An 18,412-nucleotide genomic window follows, 5' to 3' on the forward strand; every position below is an offset into this window, starting at 1 on the left:
CCTGGGCCGCGGGGCTGGCTGTGCTGTCCCTGGGCTCTGTCCAGGAAAAGTCGTTGCCGTGACCCCGGCTCAAGGAGCCCAGCTCGCTGCCCATCCCCGCTGGCATGGGGCCACCACAAGGCCGCAAAGGAAAAGCTGCTCCCGCTGGAGTAATTAACAGAGGGATATGGGCTGAGGCAGGATGTGTAGTCACAGGAAATACATTAGCTCCTTTCTGTCTCTTAAAGCAGCTGTAATCCTTCATCCTATAAATTCTTAAGCAGCTGGATTATGCTGTTATTTTCTCTGTGTCCAGTGCATGGGAATGTCGGCCACGTAGCTGGGTAACCAACAGCAGAATTCCTCCCCTCGGTGCTTGGTTTTTGGTCTCATATCTGAACATCAGCATTTGGATATAGCCAACACACACTGGGCTTAACTGAAAAGCCTCACTGGGAGTTGGGTGAAGCCATTCGTGCTCTGGATGTCCCAGACAGAGCTGAGCCCAAAGAGATGAGCTCCAAGATGAGGTGCAGACAAACCTCCCGGAGCAGAGTGCTGGGGATTGTACCATTAGATAAGCTGTTACAGAACATGTCACACTCCTGCAGTCAGGGAGCATGAGTGAGGCTTCCCCAGGATCCTGGGGGAGGACAGCCGGCAGCAGTTGTCTTTCCCCTCGCCTGTTCAAGAGAGGAATTTTGTAGCAGAGGAAGCCAGTAAGGGAGGTTGGGTCTACAGCAAAGGAAACAGACACAGGAAGAATGGGCCCAGCTTGAAGCTTTAAAGATACATGTGGTTAAATACACTTTGTTTTGCCTCAGTTTTTCCCTGCTTCCTTATTTTTCCTCTGCATTTCCAGAATGACTTGGTCACTGAGGACAAGAGTATTACTCCAGGTCTGGGCTAACAAACCATCCCAGTCAAGACAACAGGCAATGACCACTTAAGCAAAATACCTCACATAGCTAGATCTAAAATCCTTCAAACACAATATTTCAAGCCTTGACTACTTTTGCTGTGCAAGGTTTCCCTGTGCTTGTGAACGGCAATGCAGTGCTTGGCCCAGTGGACAATACCTGTAAGTGAGAATGATAATTTGTGATCCAAGCAGACACCAAAAGGCACCTTGTTGCCCAATGCTCTGGCTATTTTTCAGACTTGTACATACTTATTCCTCTGCTTTTTAAGCCTGACCTGCTTAGCTCCTGCCAGTTGTCAGGAGTGAATTTGGATCTGTGCCTTCACACAGGGATTCTGAACGAACATGCCACTCTAGGATGGCATATCCACCGGGAAATGTTTTAAAAAACTGCTATCAAAAAACTTCATTTGATGACTAGCGGTTATGAGCTTTTTTTTAACCTTTCTTTCTCATCACATGAGACATTCTCTCTGGCCTCATCATCTGCTACTCACCATCCTGCTGCCCTTGGCCAGAGACGCGTGGTGGCGTTTCGGCTTGGAGGTACATCCTTCTGCCCGCTCCGCCCTGGGTGAGGGTCCCTCAGGAGCGGGGGATGTGCGGATCCCCCCGGGGGTTCCTGCTCCCGCACCAGGGCCCCGCCGCTCCCTGCCTGGGGGACCGGCACCGGGCTGAGGGACAGGCACCGGGCTGAGGGACAGGCACCGGGCTGAGGGACCGGCACAGGGCTGAGGGACCGGCACCGGGCTGAGGGACCGGCATTGGGCTGAGGGACCGGCATTGGGCTGAGGGACCGGCACCGGGCTGGGGGACCGGCACCGGGCTGGGGGACCGGCACCGGCACCGGGCTGAGGGACCGGCATTGGGCTGAGGGACAGGCACCGGAACTGGGCTGAGGGACCGGCATTGGGCTGAGGGACCGGCACGGGACTGAGGGACCGGCATTGGGCTGAGGGACCGGCACCGGCACCGGGCTGAGGGACCGGCACGGGGCTGAGGGACCGGCATTGGGCTGAGGGACCGGCATTGGGCTGAGGGACCGGCACCGGGCTGAGGGACCGGCACCGGGCTGAGGGACAGGCATTGGGCTGAGGGACCGGCACCGGGCTGAGGGACCGGCATTGGGCTGAGGGACCGGCACCGGGCTGAGGGACCGGCATTGGGCTGAGGGACCGGCACCGGGCTGAGGGACAGGCACCGGGCTGAGGGACAGGCACCGGGCTGAGGGACCGGCATTGGGCTGAGGGACCGGCATTGGGCTGAGGGACCGGCACCGGGCTGAGGGACAGGCACGGGGCTGAGGGACCGGCATTGGGCTGAGGGACAGGCACCGGGCTGAGGGACCGGCATTGGGCTGAGGGACAGGCACCGGGCTGAGGGACCGGCACCGGGCTGAGGGACCGGCACCGGGCTGAGGGACAGGCATTGGGCTGAGGGACAGGCATTGGGCTGAGGGACCGGCACCGGGCTGAGGGACAGGCACCGGGCTGAGGGACCGGCATTGGGCTGAGGGACCGGCATTGGGCTGAGGGACCGGCACCGGGCTGAGGGACCGACATTGGGCTGAGGGACCGGCACCGGGCTGAGGGACCGGCACGGGGCTGAGGGACCGGCACCGGCACCGGGCTGAGGGACCGGCACCGGGCTGAGGGACAGGCACCGGGCTGAGGGACCGGCACCGGGCTGAGGGACCGGCACCGGGCTGAGGGACAGGCACCGGGCTGAGGGACAGGCACTGGCCTGAGGGACCGGCACCGGGCTGAGGGACCGGCACTGGCACCGGGCTGAGGGACCGGCACCGGGCTGAGGGACCGGCATTGGGCTGAGGGACCGGCACCGGGCTGAGGGACCGGCACTGGCACCGGGCTGAGGGACCGACATTGGGCTGAGGGACCGGCATTGGGCTGAGGGACCGGCACCGGGCTGAGGGACAGGCACTGGCCTGAGGGACCGGCACCGGGCTGAGGGACCGGCACTGGCACCGGGCTGAGGGACCGACATTGGGCTGAGGGACCGGCATTGGGCTGAGGGACCGGCATTGGGCTGAGGGACCGGCACCGGGCTGAGGGACAGGCACGGGGTTGCGCCGTGCCCACCGGGCCGCCAGGGGGCGCTGCGGCCGCGCCAGAGTCGCGCCTGAGGGACAGATCCGCCGGAACACCGGGGATGTGGGGACAGGGGGACAGCGGGATATGGGGACGGGAAGGTATGGGGCAGGAGGAGGAGGGGAGAGAGGGACAAGAAGATATGGGGTGATGGGGACGGGGACAGCAGGATATAGTGACAAGGGATACGAGGAGAGGGGGATACGGAGACAGGAGGATATGGGGGACGGGGGGGAAACATGGGGGAAGTAGGATATGGAACTGGGGGATATGGGGACAGGAGGACATGAGGAACATCCTGCTGAATCACTGCCTCGTGCAGAGGCCAGCCAGGCAGGAAAGTCACCTGTTCAGCCCTCTGCTCGACTCTGGTGCTTAAGGGACACTGTTAAGAGCTACCAACAGGGAGGAGAAAAAAAAAAAAACAAACCCCAGAACAAAATTGTTCAAATGCTATAATTTTGCCTCAGAACGGATTTAGAGGGGATTGGGGGCTTCTCTTTGGTCGATGGCTTTGTCGTTGTTGTTGTTTGGGGGGCTTTTTTAAGCCCAAGGTGGAGCACTGAGGGTGTCACCACTTCTCAGGGGGACTGACAGTGCCCCGTCCCCCAAAGGCCCATTGCCGCTGGGGACAGCTGGCAGCCAGCCCCGTGACACAGGGCTGTGCTTCCCGCGGGCACACAGCTGCCAGCAAAGCCTTGAACAGGCCAACTGCATTGTCCTCACCTCAGCCATTTCAGGGAGGAAGAAGAGCCCAGGTTGGTCAGATACGGCAAAAGATGCAGTCCTGCTTTCCCCCTTCTCCACCACCTGTTCGGATCCCAAACCAGCCAGCACGTATTAGTCTGGAAGTGGAAAAAAAATGCTGCTTGTGATCCAAGGAGACAAATGCAGCCCTTCTGTCTAGGACAGGGTGGCTCACAGCCAGTGTAATTAACTGATGGCCACAGGCTCCAGGTGCTCAGTGCCCCAAAGAAAAATCATCTGATTCACTCCCTCTGTTGCACAAACACCCTTCAGGACCTTATACGCTTAATTACAGGGAACATGGTGCATTAGGAGCCCAGATCCAACATTCAAGGGAGATGCTATGGACTTAGCAACCCAAAAAGGTTTGGGGAAGATAATCCTTGGATCAGAGTTGATTGTGCATTGGCAACGTGTTGGAATGGAAATGACACCGTGTTAATGCACAATGCATGGCATATGCATCCCAAACAGGGGCCAATCTTTCTTCCAGTCTGTATGAGTTATCCTCACCATGGCCTTGAGTACGAAAATTAGCATCCCTGGGAACTTGAGCACCATCTGAAGAAAACAGGACAGCAGAGCACTGAGTTAGCCATCCTACTGTGAGCTGGCAATACACACCCATCACTACTCCAGCAGCAGCACAGAAAAGTGCTAGTCTTCCACTGAGTGAACAGTGCCTACCTGGCCATAGCAGCAAGCAGCAAAAAAGAGCAAGGTAAATGCACTCTGTCACCAGCACCACTCTCTTGGGGAGGAGGGCAACTGCAGCTTCTACCTTTAGATTCCCCTACAGCCTTTGACAGAGGCTGATCTCCTCCCGGGTGTCACATCCAGTACAAGACCATCACAGCTTCTTGGCACCACAGTAATGATTAAATTATTAGTGTCAGACAAGTTTCAACCACTGCAGGTATTGGTATTATTATTACTAATAGATGCACACAGTTTAAACTGGTGGGGCTAAGCTAAAGGGCTTTTAGTTTCTTTGAAGCATGAGGGAGAGTTTTTTAAATGTTGCTTACAAAAGAGATATTTGAACTTCTTGCTCTTTTTCATCTTTATTAAGCCACGTTGCTGCTGGGAGGCAATGCAGCCATGTTTTTAAGGGAGAGGTTGCTGTCAGAAGGTGGCTGCCAGCAAGGAACATGTTGTGATGCCAAAGGGTGAACAGCAGTTATCCCTTTACACAGGCTGAGGAACGGGTCCCCTCCCTACACTCTCCACTCTGTCCAGCAAATAGTATTTTAAATCTTGTGTTAATGAAATGTGGAAGTTGTAAAAGAAAACCAGCCTTTTTAGAGCTCTCTGAAGTTAGAAAAACAAAGTTAAAACATGGTTTGGCAGATTAATAGCCTGCTATTTTACCTGTTAATTACTTAATGACTAACTACTTTCTTCATTGCATACCTGGCTCAGGAAATGTATGGCAAGGTTTACCAAACTCTTTCTCCCTACTTATTTTCTAGGCTAAAGCAACTATAATCACAAGCATTTTCCACAGCCATTCCCCGCCCAGGGTTTCAGTCTCAGTGCTGAAGAGCAAACAGTCAGGGCTTTCTACCTCAGAAACATTTACAAAGGATGTGTTATTTGTACTTTTAAAGACTGAAGCTGTAGAGAGCAGCCAGGAACAGCAGACAATGAGACCATCTGAGCAGCAATTCTGCAACTCCTGCTTGACATTACCCATACATTATTACAAAAAGTTAAGCTTCACACATTCATGGTCTCTGTTCTTCCTGGAGGATGGTCCCTTCCCAGCCCTCCTACCCTCGAACATGGAAGGGCTCAGGGACCCAAAACAATCTCAGCTTTGCCAGGATGACAAAGTTCAAGTGTGAAGCAGTTGGGAGTAAAGGAGGAATAGGCTGAACCAAGCAGCATAAGCATTCACCTTAAGACCTGAAAACCTTAGAGACAATGACTTTGAAAAAAATTAACGTGTTGTTAATTTTTTACTGACTGCAATCCTATTCCCCAAAGCCTTTCAAGAGCAGCTAATAGACTGCTATGCTAAGGACTAATAGACTATAGTAAACACTGCCTTAATGCTAAAACATCACACTGAACTCATTACTCTGTCAAGCAGGACAGGAAATTTGATATTAATCAGCTCCCAGGATGGAAGAGCACAGTGTTTTTACAGCACTACTAAAGAGGAAGTTTTTAGCAGCTAACCTGACCCCCACCTTCGAAGGCCTTTACCTCATTTCCCTTCACCCCAAGATCCTCTAACCCAGTTTATAGGCAAATACCACCAGCATCTTAGTTCAAACGTGCATTTTAATTTTCTTTTCCAGCACTGAAAAAAAGTGCTGCCTAGGAGTGGCAGAGATGAACTCTCCTTTTTCTGAGTGGTAACACATTTCACCCTTGTACTGCAGAAGATTGAAGCTCAGTAAGAGTAGCTTTTATGTGTGGCATTCCTCCTCAGTTTACTCAGAACTCAGTTTGGGCAGGTACTCCTGGCTCCAGCAGACTAAATAATCCCATTCACCTTTGCCAAGCCACCCTCTTTGCTGTCCACTTTTGGAAAAAAAAGTTACCCAGTTACTCACTGTTCGTGCCCTAAAGCAATCATCTTATTTTGCAAATTATTTTAGGACTAAGAGAAGGGACTGACAGTTGTTTACACAGAAACTGTGCTAAGGCAAACCTGAAAGCTTATGTCACTGCATTTCTTTTCTTGCCCAAACCTAATCCCAAACCTGCTTGCTGCCCAGAGCAGACACTGCTGCTCTGTGTAAGTCCTGAGGGAGTTTAATTTCAATGCCAACCCTGTACTGTTTGAATTCTTAACACAAACATTAAATAGAAGCAACTGGAAAATTAATTCCCATATTGCAATTTTATTTTGATATCAAAACAGTAGCTGTTACTCTGAAATACAATCCTGCACTGCTCCAGAGCCCAAAGATGATGTCTTGCATCCCAACAGTCAAAAAAGAATACAACGCGTGTGTGAATTAAATCCAGCTCAGGTCCTGGCTCTGTAGTTTCTGTGAGGCAACATTTCTCTATTCTTGCAGGACAAACCATATCCAAGATAGATGCAATGCAAATGTTGCTGTAATTGTTTACAACTCAGTAACTATTCTGTCATTACTTGTACTCCTTTCCTCCGTGAGATGCAAGGAACTGAAGGCAGGTGTGGCTGGGTTAGCCAGGAGAGCTCTCCTGCTCAGCACCAGAATCTTTAGTTACATGATCCCCACACTTAGTTATTTTTTGGTTGTTGCTTTTCAGTTTGTTTTTTTTCCTTCCCCACCTGCAGGTTCACTTTCTCTTCAACAAGACAGGAAGACAATGAGACCATGCTTGTTTCTTCATTCACCTATTGCAGGAGACCCAGCTCTCAGCATACAGCAGGAGGCATCTCTTTCTCAGCTTACATGGATTGGGGGGTAAGCAGCTAATACATCCCATAAAACACCTACAGATTTTTTCTTCTTGATGACTGCAGTGTTCAGCCCAAGCAGGAAGAGAAGCAAGCACACTGGCTCAACACCTGGCAGCATTATCAGCTCTCAGCCTGGGGTTTGGACTGGCCATGCACAACACATTCAGGTATTTTTGACATGAACCATTTTTTCTCTTCTGTTTTCTTACCTGACCAAGAGGCTCAACACTCATTCACCCTCAACTCTATAGATACACGCTACAGTCACCTACTTCCACCAGGGCTGAGGCTGCAGGAATTTCTCCCCTGAAAGCAGCAGCCTGTTCTCCCTGTGAGTGTGCCCTTCAGAGCTGCCAAAGATTTACCTTAACCTCCCACATCCCTCAGCTGCCACAGAAGCAGAACAACAAAAAACCATCTGTGACAAGCCAAAGGGATTTACTGTTTATCTTTTGAAAAGTTCTGCACTCAGCAGGGTCCTGCAAGGGGCATGAGGAGATTGCACCACACGGAACAGGAGGAAAGGCTCCAAAGATGCACTGAGATGTCCTCATGGGGCTGTTTTCAGCTCCTTTCACCCTTGAAAGTAAATCTCAATTACACAGGGCTCTGGACCCCTACCTCTATCAGCATCCACGATCCACAACACTGACTGTTCATAATGCAGTTTTATTTTTTTCCTTTGTACAAAAACAAATATAAAATTTAAATCCAATAGAAAGTGTATACTAGCAATGACAAGTTTACATTACAATGAGACAGGACAATGCGATGTGTATTGAACACCACATTAGTTTCAAAACTCTCAGTGATACATGCACTATATAAAAACTGCTAGAACTTTTATTCTATTTCTACCAAGAATATCCAGGTACCAAGATACTCAAGAACCAAAAGTAATCTTGATAGGTGATATCTATAAAATTAGACCTTTTCCACACACAAGAAGAAACCAACATTAATAGAAACATTTATCATTCTGTGTTAAAATCCTCTCACAAAAAGCCATACATAAAATTCTTAGTAGATACAGAAAAAGCTCAGAAGCTGTTAGCATAGGTAACCATTCAGTAGTTTAGAGAATCTTTTAGACATTTTGAAGAGATACTGTAGTTTTCAATCTGTATTTTCCCCACAAAGGCAGAACTATGTCGACTCCCATTTCAAAACCTAGTCAGTGGTTAAAACTAGTTCTTGAGTGAAGTCAAAGAGTAGTGTACAAAATATTTAACAGAACAGGGGTGTGCCTGTTTACTTCTTGAAGAAAGTCTTTTCCACATTCAAGGTTTGTTTATTTGTCCCATAAACAAGATTGTACCTGAGGGATGAAACAAAAACAAGGATTACCATCCCGTGTAAATAGAGTTAAACTTTTCCATGAAACCACTAAGTCCACAGAGCACAGCCAAGCCACCTCATCAGTCTTGTGCAGCCTCTCTCAGGTCTGTGAGCTCAGGGAAGTGCATGCATGGATAGGTGGCCAGCTCCTATTTCTAGAGACACAGCCCTGTTGATGCTCTGTGAAGCCTTGGGATGGGGCCTGCTGCCAGCTGCCTGCTCTTCCCCCAGTGCTGCAGCAGCCCCTTGTTCCCCACTAACAGCCATACTGATCCTATGTCACTGCAAGAAGGGCAATTCTTGGAGTCAGCCCACAGTGCAAAGCAGCCCTGAGCACTATATTGGAACACTCAAGGTTCAGAGCAGGCTGGAGCAACACACCCCAGACCCCCAAATCTGCCTTGGCCCTCACTACCCGACTGTCCAGAAGGCTGGGTCCTATTCACCAATTTACTATCAATAAAGAGTTGTTTCCCCTGCACTCAGGGGAACTATGACTATTAAAGACTCTTCTTTTATACCCACAAACCTACAATGCTTGTTTCTCTTGACAGCCAAAATGTATTTCTCCCTGTTCCAAGTTGTACTACGAATAAAATAATCTAAAATTAAAGGCACAAAAATGCACTTGCAGGTATTTTTTTTTCATAGTTATTCAGTAGCTCCAGACTTCTTTTGTCACTGTTACATAGCTGATACTCAACTTCTGAGCCAGAAGTAGTACTTACAGATGCTGCTTACCTGTAGGATTGTGCCGGATGAAAAATACAAATGGTCTGTCTACTATGAACCAAGGAGGGGATGACCTGGCTATTAAAATTGCAGCTTGCAAAAAAAAAAAAAATTTTAGAGTGAGAAGTCAAGCACCATAATGCATTACATACTCTATCAAAGTAAATTTTCCTTGTAGATATGTATATGCGTGTGTGTGTATATATAGGCTTGAATAGGTGCAGACAAATGCGTAAAACCTACCTACTTGGACATTTAAAGCCACACAGATCACATGATATTCTTACTGGAAGTATTTAGGAGACCCACAGAGAGCTGGAAGTCTTGGGCTGTCACCCAAAGGCTGTTGTAGCTTACTCCTCTTTGTAGCTACAGCCACAGCATGCTATCAGTGGCCTGATATAAAGTCTAAACTATGAGAAGACACTCCTCTAGAAATAAGCCTATTAATATTTCTTACAGTGATCAACACTGGAAGTTGATATTTCCCTGAGAAATTATGTAAAACCCATTAACTGATCTGAGTCTGAGCATATTGCTGCAGTGATCTCCTATTTGGCTATTTTTGCCTTGTGCCACAGCCTTCTAATGGAGTTTCCACACGTCTGACAGTCATCAGTACAATTACTTACTTGTTGCTGCAGAAGCTTTGGTTCCATCTTCACTAACTTCAATTTTTGTCTTTTGCAGAACATTAGATACATGAAGACCTTCTGTTCCTGAAAGACCCAAGGAGAACAGCACCTTCAGTAAAACTCACTGAGTCCTGAAGTAAGTCTGTAGCTAAGCAGCTCTGACAGCATGGCTCAGAATACTAAAAGCTGCTACAATCCTGCTAGAATCCCAAAGCTGCAGTGCAGAACAATGCCTTTTAATACAGCCACTAAGTGAGTAATTACAAAAATAGGGAATAACCTATCTTACTTCTCCCTTCCTTCCCATTTACTGAGTTTTCTTATTGATAGTTTAAGTTACAAGTGCTCACATGCCTTTTTAGTTTTAATTTTAAAAAACCTGAAAAAAATTTGCTATCTGAAGTTACACACTCCCTGTGTCTCAACATCTGTGGGGAAAAAAAGCACTTAGCAACATACCTTACTTTCAGTGAAACACAGGAATTTGTTTCGAAATTAAACCAGCACAAGGTAAGCTTTTTTGTTAGACAGTTCTATAGAAGCTAATCAGGATTTTAGTGAAAGCAGAGAAGTAAGGTGACATTTTACAGCCATGAGTTCAAAAGTGTTTACATCCCATTTTCAGATACCAGTATTTTCAGCTCTGAGTTGATTCAGTCCTTTAAAGTGTAAATGTTTTTCACACATGCTTTCTTAACAGCTCGAGGAAAAAGTCACTAAACACATACTTCAGTGAGGTTACACATTGTAGCTGCAGTATTTACTACACACTAAGGTATGGTATTGTTTAAGTCCTGCCAAAGATTTCAGACAATGCTCGAGACCCTCAGATTGCAGTATCAAATCTTAAGAAGCTAACCAGCATGATTTACTGCTGTAATGTAAGATAAGGGAGAAAAAGAGCCACTGCAATGCTGAACAGAAGCAAGCAGTCATGCCTGGCTGGCTACAACATAAAACCAGCTCCAATGTCATGGCAACACTTAGCCAAGAAAAAGCAGACAACTGCATTGGTAAAGCAGCACTTTATTCGGAGCTAGAAACTATGAAGGACCACCATGAATAAAAATAACTTACTTGTTATTTTTGCAAAGTTTGCCTTTGACTGGTCAAACATATCTGTAATACCAAGTGCTTGCAGAGGTTCCTTTAAGTCCGTTTCTGCTTCTGCTGTGAATCTGATTGGAACAAAAAAAAAAAAGGCATCAGTATTATGCAAAAATGTCACCTGAAGTATTCCTTCTCCTGTATCAGATGAGATACATATAAATAACCCTCCAAATACTCCCTGAAAAAGGAATGGATTATACAAGTACTTACTTTGGTAAAATAACCTGCACTCTTTTTGCTACCATGGTTGTCATCCAGCTTCCTATTGTTTTTGTGCTGATGTGGGGGATGATAGCAGAGAGTGGCGTTGTGCTTTCAGTGGGCAGTGCAATCAACATGCTGATCATTTCCCCGTGGTATGGCAGCTCAATGATGTTGTACCACAGCTCATTCGGGGTACTTGTAGTGCCTAAAAAAAAATAGAAATAAACAAGCGCAAACAAACTTGTGAGCCATAGCACTAAAAGCCTTAAATCTCTACTTTAACACAACTACTCCTAGAACACTGTCAGGAAAGCTTTGCTTGCATCTCAAAACCAACTCGAAAGTCCCAGACTTCCTACTGGGCAGCCCTTCAAAAGGCATAGACTCTGTATGGATGTTAGGGTGACATAAAATACAGACAGGATGATACCATGGAGAAAATACTCATTTAACATACATACTGTTTCCCAGACAAATCTCACCAGCCCAGAGCAGTAAGCCGGCTATGCCAGCTATGTTAGAAGCGACCAGGTCTGTGAATTAGCTGGATCTCTGCCTCAGATCTCAGCTGTACCAGAACCAACTGACCAACTGGGAATTCAGAATTTTAAAAAAGAAAAAAAAAAATTGCAAAGAATAGCAGCAGACTATCTTTCCAAACTGAAGAGATTCTGCAGACAAGCTTGTTCCTCCAAGAGTTTTTGGAGAACCTCCTGGTTCCTGTCTGAAGTAGTCTGTTGCATTTGCTTAATAAGGATCTGATTAGGAAGCAATCTCAAGTCTTTTGAGACAGTGAAAAGCAGCCACTTCGAGCCAGTGGAAGAGGCCAATTAGATGAGATGGAGGGAGATAGCAAGGCATCCAAGATACAGCAAGAGTGTCTTTGAGCAACCCTCTCCTCCTCCAAGCTCCCTTTGCTTACTGTGGGATTTCTGGCATGTGCCTGGGAAGCAAATGCTTTTTATAGTAGTTTCAAGTTAAAATTTGTCAGTTTAACTACAAACAGTATTTCAGGCAAGGTTTTAGGATAGCAGCAAGATCTTATTATTTTTCCCCTTTCTTCATTTAAATCTGTACTTGTCCACCCAAGCTGAAAATCATCAGCTTCATTACAAATTTAATCCTATTGCCAAGGGCCATGAAACCTGCCCTGAACTCATATTGCTACAAAACTGGCAGTATTGCACCTCTGCTTTGCAGGAATCATGTCAAAGTTGGCAGTTTCATGTTCCTTTTATTATGGCAGTGGTTCTCAGGCTGGAGCCTACAGATCTAACTCTGGGTGCAGAAGTCAGCTCCAGGACAGTCACACAACGTAAACTGTCCAACAGATAAGTGCTGCTTTTCTCATTTGCTACATGCTATCATTACTGAGGCAGGAGGGGAGCTTAGCTTCAGTCAGCTGATGTGACTGAAGATACTTAACATATTTAAACTATTAAAGACCCCATCACAAGCATGGATGAAATAGAAACACTGTTTTAGAAAATCTAGAGATATAAAACCTCAAATGAGTCCTCAGTGAGTAACTCAGCATTATGTCTTTTGTTCCTTTTTAGCCTTATAGTTTCTCTACCTTAAACATAGGCCAACATAATGGATATTATAACCAGCATCAGAAGTCAAAACCATTTAAGATAATAGTCTTGCTAAACCCCACCTTAAGTTATTAACATCTTTGAAAGTCCAAAATTAGTATATACTGCAGTAGGCTTTCCCACCTCCCCCAGCATACACTTTCAGTACTTTAAGTATTACATTACATCTGCTCTAATATACAGGTTTGGGACAGTCACAGCTGTTTAACATAAGTCTACTAATATTACTTGGGCACTACTGACAGTAATACTAGGTACTTAAAAGCACAGTGTGCCTTGCTTTTAGATTTATAGCAAGCTGTATTCTCAGGCCCATTTCTCAGACTGTATTTAGCACACATGGAAATAACTTCCAGGCAGCACTTTTTAGAAGGATACAACACAAGATTTTAATCAGAGCATCCATCTTACTTTGACCAGTAAAATCCCCATAAGGCTGCAAACTGGAGCTCTGAAGTACATTGTCAGTCACATCAAGCTGCTGGTGTCAGCTCTGAGAGTCTCTGATGGAAGTCTGGCAGAACCTGCCGAACTTCTTTTCACTTGTGACTCAGTCTGAGGAGCAGTTTCACACCTCAGGAGATATAGCCAACATTCTAAGCCAGCTCCTCTGGCTCCCATAGGACTGGAGACCGTGCAAGTACCATTTCCCTATCTGCAGCAAAATATAAACTGATTCTACTCCAATCTTTCATATACAGCTCACCACCAGACAACCTCTGCCATTCTGCCTGTTGGCTGCTTTCCTTTATTCTCAGCCCTCATAAACATGTACTTTTCTTTCTTATAGCAAAGCTTAACTAACATGCAAATTTCTCAATTTGGATACTTCAGACTTTCCCTTTTGAAGGCAAACGCTAAGGCAATACTTGACAAAGTATCCAACCTCAAGGCAGCTGTTAAGTACCTTGCCCATGCCTGAGTAGCAGGAGACACTTCTGTAACACAATCCATAAGCTTCTTGCTTCTTGCTATTGCTTCTTGTACCAGCTACAAGAAGCAATACCATTAAGCACCACATGCACAGCAAGCTCTTGTTTCAGTTTGAAAGGAAAGAACAAATTGCACATCCAGTGTTGGTGATAGTGGAGTCACTGAGCTTACCACAGCGGAAGATGGACAGCTGGGACAGCATAGGAACTTGGTAGGTCTTCCCATCAGCTCCATAAAATGGCCGCTTCTTTGTATTTTCAGGTCGAAATCGTGATTTCCATAAGCCCTTGAAATACACAGCGTTCACTAAAACCAGTCTGGTCAAACTGCCTTCAATATCATCTGGAGCTACAACCTGATCAATCATACCTAGAAGAAATAAAGGAATTCTTGAGTATTTGCTGTTGTAACACTGGCCAACTGTTTTCAAAGAACCTGACAGATGTATTACTTTAGACCACTTGACCTGTGAGTGTGCCAGCTCCTCATGGGACAATATATTTAAAATTCATAAAGTCAATGGCCCTCTTTGTCAAAAAGCCAACTTTTGGGTAACTAGAAATAAACATATCTTGCTAACTGATAGCCTGGTGTTTTAACAACTAACTAGGCTCTACCCTTTCCAGCATGAAAGCATATCTAAGACTATGTGGAATAGTTTCAGCTGAAACACCTCCCCATTCACACACTGCTTGCAACATTGCTATGCAAAACTGGTGATGTGGTCGAGAAAGAATTTGACAGCCTCATTTCACAAATACCACATCCAACATCATTAACACACTCCTCACATCCAGGAAGGACTTGTTTCAGCTCCAAAAGGTACCAAAAACATAGTTCACATGTAGACTGGGTGCAAAAACATGTAGACTGGGTGCAAAATGTGATCTCTGGCTTTAGCATATATCAGCTTGACAATTGGTTCAAGAGGCTTGAAGCATGAGGAGTTCTGTCAAGGCAGGGTATGTTAAGAATCCTCCACTAAATGTGAGTCCTAAGAACAGGGTCATATCTTAAGATAGTTTAGGGCAGTCAGCAAAAGCTGAACTACCCTATAGCTTTCCCATAAGTCTGATTTACTGAGTAGAACATCTGAGTTCCTGAAAGCATCTATGTTTGGGAAAGCATGGACTCCAGACAACTGTGCTTGGACTTATCACCAGTTACATGAATCCAAGAAGAGCAAAAGCTCCTCTGATCCCATGGATAGATGGACACATATCCCAAACACTTCTCTCCAGGCCACCACACAGGAACATCTGCTGGGGCAGCAAGACTGCTGGTTCCTGACCCACCAGCTCTAAAATATCACATTAATGTCAGCTAAAAGACAGTTCTGAGCTGCAGAACAGTTTTCTCTACCTCCCTATCTTTCTCCAGTATTTCCATTTGAATTGGTGGTCTCAGACCCCACCCTGCCATGCACAAAGGGACTCACCAATACTCACCTCTTGTTTCATTTTTCACCCATTGGTTGATGGAATCACATGCTGCATTTGGGTCCTCGAAGTCCACACTCTTGACACTGCACTGAAACACCTCTTTGTTCCTTGTAACAAAAGGCACTTCCATTTTAAAGCCACTCTTTGCAAACACTGCATTGGCAATTGTTACAATGTCCTTATTCTTTTTTGAGACTATCAGCCTGTTTATCTTCTTTAAGGCTTTACCAACTCCTAGTTGGAAAAAACAGCAAGTGTAATTTAGAATAACTCGATAAACCAACAGTTACTTTATATGCAACTATTAGTGACATGAAAAGTCATTAAGTGCTGGACTAGAAAAGGAAGACCAAAGGAAGCATTCTGAAAGGACTTCCAAAATACCCATTTCTGATGTCTTATCTGCATAACACTACTAGTTCTCAGCAAAAACATGGACCTCCACTATGATGCCTGCTGCACCTCTTGCTGTCTGCTCAAAGTGTTACAGACAGTTCTTGGAATTACGCTGAGGTTCAAATATTAGTGTAGAGCTCCACATCATGCTCTTCCACAGAACAAACTGTTCCAAAAATATTTCATATCCTATAGGCCGGGTCACTTGTCAGTTCTGTTACAATGACAAAGAAAGTCAAAGGGCCAGCCTGCTCACTCTGACAGCTCTGCAGAATTTGCATAACAATTGGTCTTGAGCCTCAGAATGTAAAACAAAGTTGTTTTCTTCCTTTCCATTTACTGCAGAAAAAAGAAGCTGTCAAGATCTTTATTATAAACTTCCAAGTTGAGTCTTAGTTTCCTTAAAGACTAAGTCTGGGCCTAAATCAGCTACAAGCAGGAGTTAATGTCTTAACACATGAGCTTGCCTCTGAAAAAAGGAAAAGGGAAAGTAGTAGGTTCCAGTGCTTAGTTAAGATCTTTAGGACCTGAAAGCAGATTGTCCGAAGTGCCTGCTAGCGCCTTCACTGTGTGTGAGGGAAAGCAGGGAAAGCATATGGCAGTACAGAACTGCCGTGTTCACCACAGCCAGTTCTCCTGTGGTACATCTGATCAATGAGTGCTTGTCTACACACTGCCAGGCCAGCAGCTTCATGTTCAGCCACTGTATCAAACAGCATCCTTGGATGGCTGTTATTATTGGGTTTCCTCTGTTTCCCAATACAATTCAGGCAGAAACATTTCCTGACTACTTTATCATGTAGACAAACAAGAGATATGAAAGGAATAAATTAGTTCAGAGTTATTCTCTCAGCTGCATGTAAGAAAAAGCCTCAGATGGCTTTGCTGTTTCATGTATCACAAATGCTTTAACAGCATCACTGGTATGAATCTCTATATGTTCACTCTCCAATACTATGGGCAAATTGTTTTTGAGAACATACCATAACAGAGGTTCTCAAACTGTATTCTGTGGACCACAGGTGGTCCACGGAGCACTTGCTGGTGGTCCGGGGAGAGCTGGCTGGTCTCATGATGCTGGCTCTCCTCTTTGCTTCCAGCTGCTAAATTGCATTAAAAGACAGCTAAAGACAAATTAAATACTTTTCAACTATTACCTTTTCCAAAGCAGCAGTTGCTACAGTTGCCAAAGGACTTTAAGGTAGTCATGAACAAGAGCAGGGGAAACCTGTGCAAGGACATAACAAGTCTCTAACCAGGTAGAGGCTACTTTCTACGGTGTTTGAGAACCTCTGTGTCTCACAGGATTAGGAAGTCTGAAGGCCAAATAAAACCAGTTGATATAATGCTTTAACATTTTTGCAAGTACTTTGATTTTGAGCATTCAAATGTTCCTAGAGCTGATTATCCCATGAAGTGATTTCAATCTACATCTTTTAGATGTTAAGGTGTCAAATCATTTTGTTGTACTTTAAATCCAGGCCCAAAACAGCAAAGCAAATGAAGACAGGACAACATGTTATATGACAACATGTTATATGACAATACTGCTCAAGATTTAAATGTGCACTTACCTCCTGGAGGGTTTTCTATTCTTGGAAGTAAGGCAGAATGCTGGCACTAAGATGTTAAGTCTTGCTGGCAAACACTCACAAAAATAGCATGCAAATTAAAGCAGTAAGAATCTTCAGCCTACTCCCTCTGGAGGGGCAGACATTGGCAGAGGAGTATGAACACAGATGCATGCAGTGTCAGGCACAGGCAAGCAGAAATGGCTATTTCAAGAAGAGGGCACTACAGGAACTACACATACAGGGATTGTGACAGCAGAAACACACAAACAAAACTGAAAAGCAAAGTGAAACTATCAATTGTATGCTTAGTTTGCACTGCTTTCAGTGAGGTGCCAAGAAATAGCCTCTTGCACTCTTATCTAAGGAGTGGCATATTAAAGGTTCTTCAGTACAGCCTGAAATGTAGTACTGCCACCTTCCTGCCTCAGAACTAGCATTGGACCACCATCCACCCCTGTTCTACAATACCAATTTGGCATGGACAAAGGCAGCTCTAGCCAGGGCCCTGAAGTCATTAACCAAGCTGCTTATAAGCCAGTTTGGGTATACATACATGCCCATGCTCAAATTGCCAATTAACTTCAAGCATGTCCATTTTGTGCTTTGGTAAACAGAGTTAATTGATGCATGATGCAATCTACCACACTTTGAAAGCCATCTCGTGCATCATGAAGAGTCTGACAAAACACACCCAAAACCACCTTAGGATCACTGACCATTTACACTGTATCTCATCATAGTTGTCAGCTGCTTCTTTGTCTTGCCATCAGCTCCCAGCTGCAACACCCCCAGGACTGATGCAATCCCATGAGGAGAAACAACAACATTGTCCTGAGGCTTAGCTTTCACTATTTGATTGAAGACCTGGATTCCAACATCAGAGCTAAGCTCCTCCAGAGGATAAAAACTGAACTGGGAACATACAGACATTAAAGTCCCAAGAACAAAGAGGAGTGAAAAGTGCCAGTTCATGATTCCTGGTTGGAGATACCTGTAAGAAGACAAGAGGAGAAAGTTAAGTCAGCTTTCTCAAGTACAGCATTTTTAATATAAATTCTTATTTACCTAAAGAGCGGACAAGTCTTGCACACGTGCCACACACCATTAACAGAGCTCTGGCGTCAGGACTCACACCTGTGTTGTACTTACCAGAGTTTTAGGTCTAGGGGTTTCCAGACGCAGTGATAATCATGACAGAGCTAAATATCAGTGCCTATACAAAGAACAAAAGCCACCAAGTCAGGAGACCACCTCCCACCATACCCAAGTTCAGATAGTTTTGTGCTTC

The 18,412-nt window shown here is 45.6% G+C and overlaps 2 protein-coding genes across 3 annotated transcripts; both read right to left on the bottom strand.

Moving 5' to 3' along the window:
* Positions 1-1,394: 1,394 nt before the first annotated feature.
* LOC136365815 (protein FAM186A-like) lies at positions 1,395-2,924 on the bottom strand. The gene has a single exon (XM_066326508.1). It carries the CDS (start codon positions 2,922-2,924, stop codon positions 1,395-1,397), a length of 1,530 nt encoding a protein of 509 aa, XP_066182605.1.
* Positions 2,925-7,811: 4,887 nt separating this feature from the next.
* SERPINE2 (serpin family E member 2) lies at positions 7,812-18,116 on the bottom strand. Of its 2 annotated transcripts, XM_066326261.1 has the most exons (9): positions 17,841-18,116; positions 16,534-16,653; positions 15,161-15,388; positions 13,884-14,081; positions 11,188-11,386; positions 10,945-11,045; positions 9,865-9,951; positions 9,242-9,325; positions 7,812-8,480 (listed from the first exon to the last, which is right to left on the bottom strand). In XM_066326261.1, exons 1-9 carry the CDS (start codon positions 18,094-18,096, stop codon positions 8,443-8,445), a joined length of 1,311 nt encoding a protein of 436 aa, XP_066182358.1. In that variant the 5' UTR covers positions 18,097-18,116; the 3' UTR covers positions 7,812-8,442. The 2 variants fall into 2 exon arrangements, with proteins under 2 accessions (XP_066182358.1, XP_066182360.1); XM_066326263.1 differs by lacking the exon at positions 16,534-16,653.
* Positions 18,117-18,412: the final 296 nt, after the last annotated feature.

This window comes from Sylvia atricapilla, chromosome 10 (genome assembly GCF_009819655.1).
Source record: "Sylvia atricapilla isolate bSylAtr1 chromosome 10, bSylAtr1.pri, whole genome shotgun sequence".
Lineage (NCBI taxonomy): Eukaryota > Metazoa > Chordata > Aves > Passeriformes > Sylviidae > Sylvia > Sylvia atricapilla.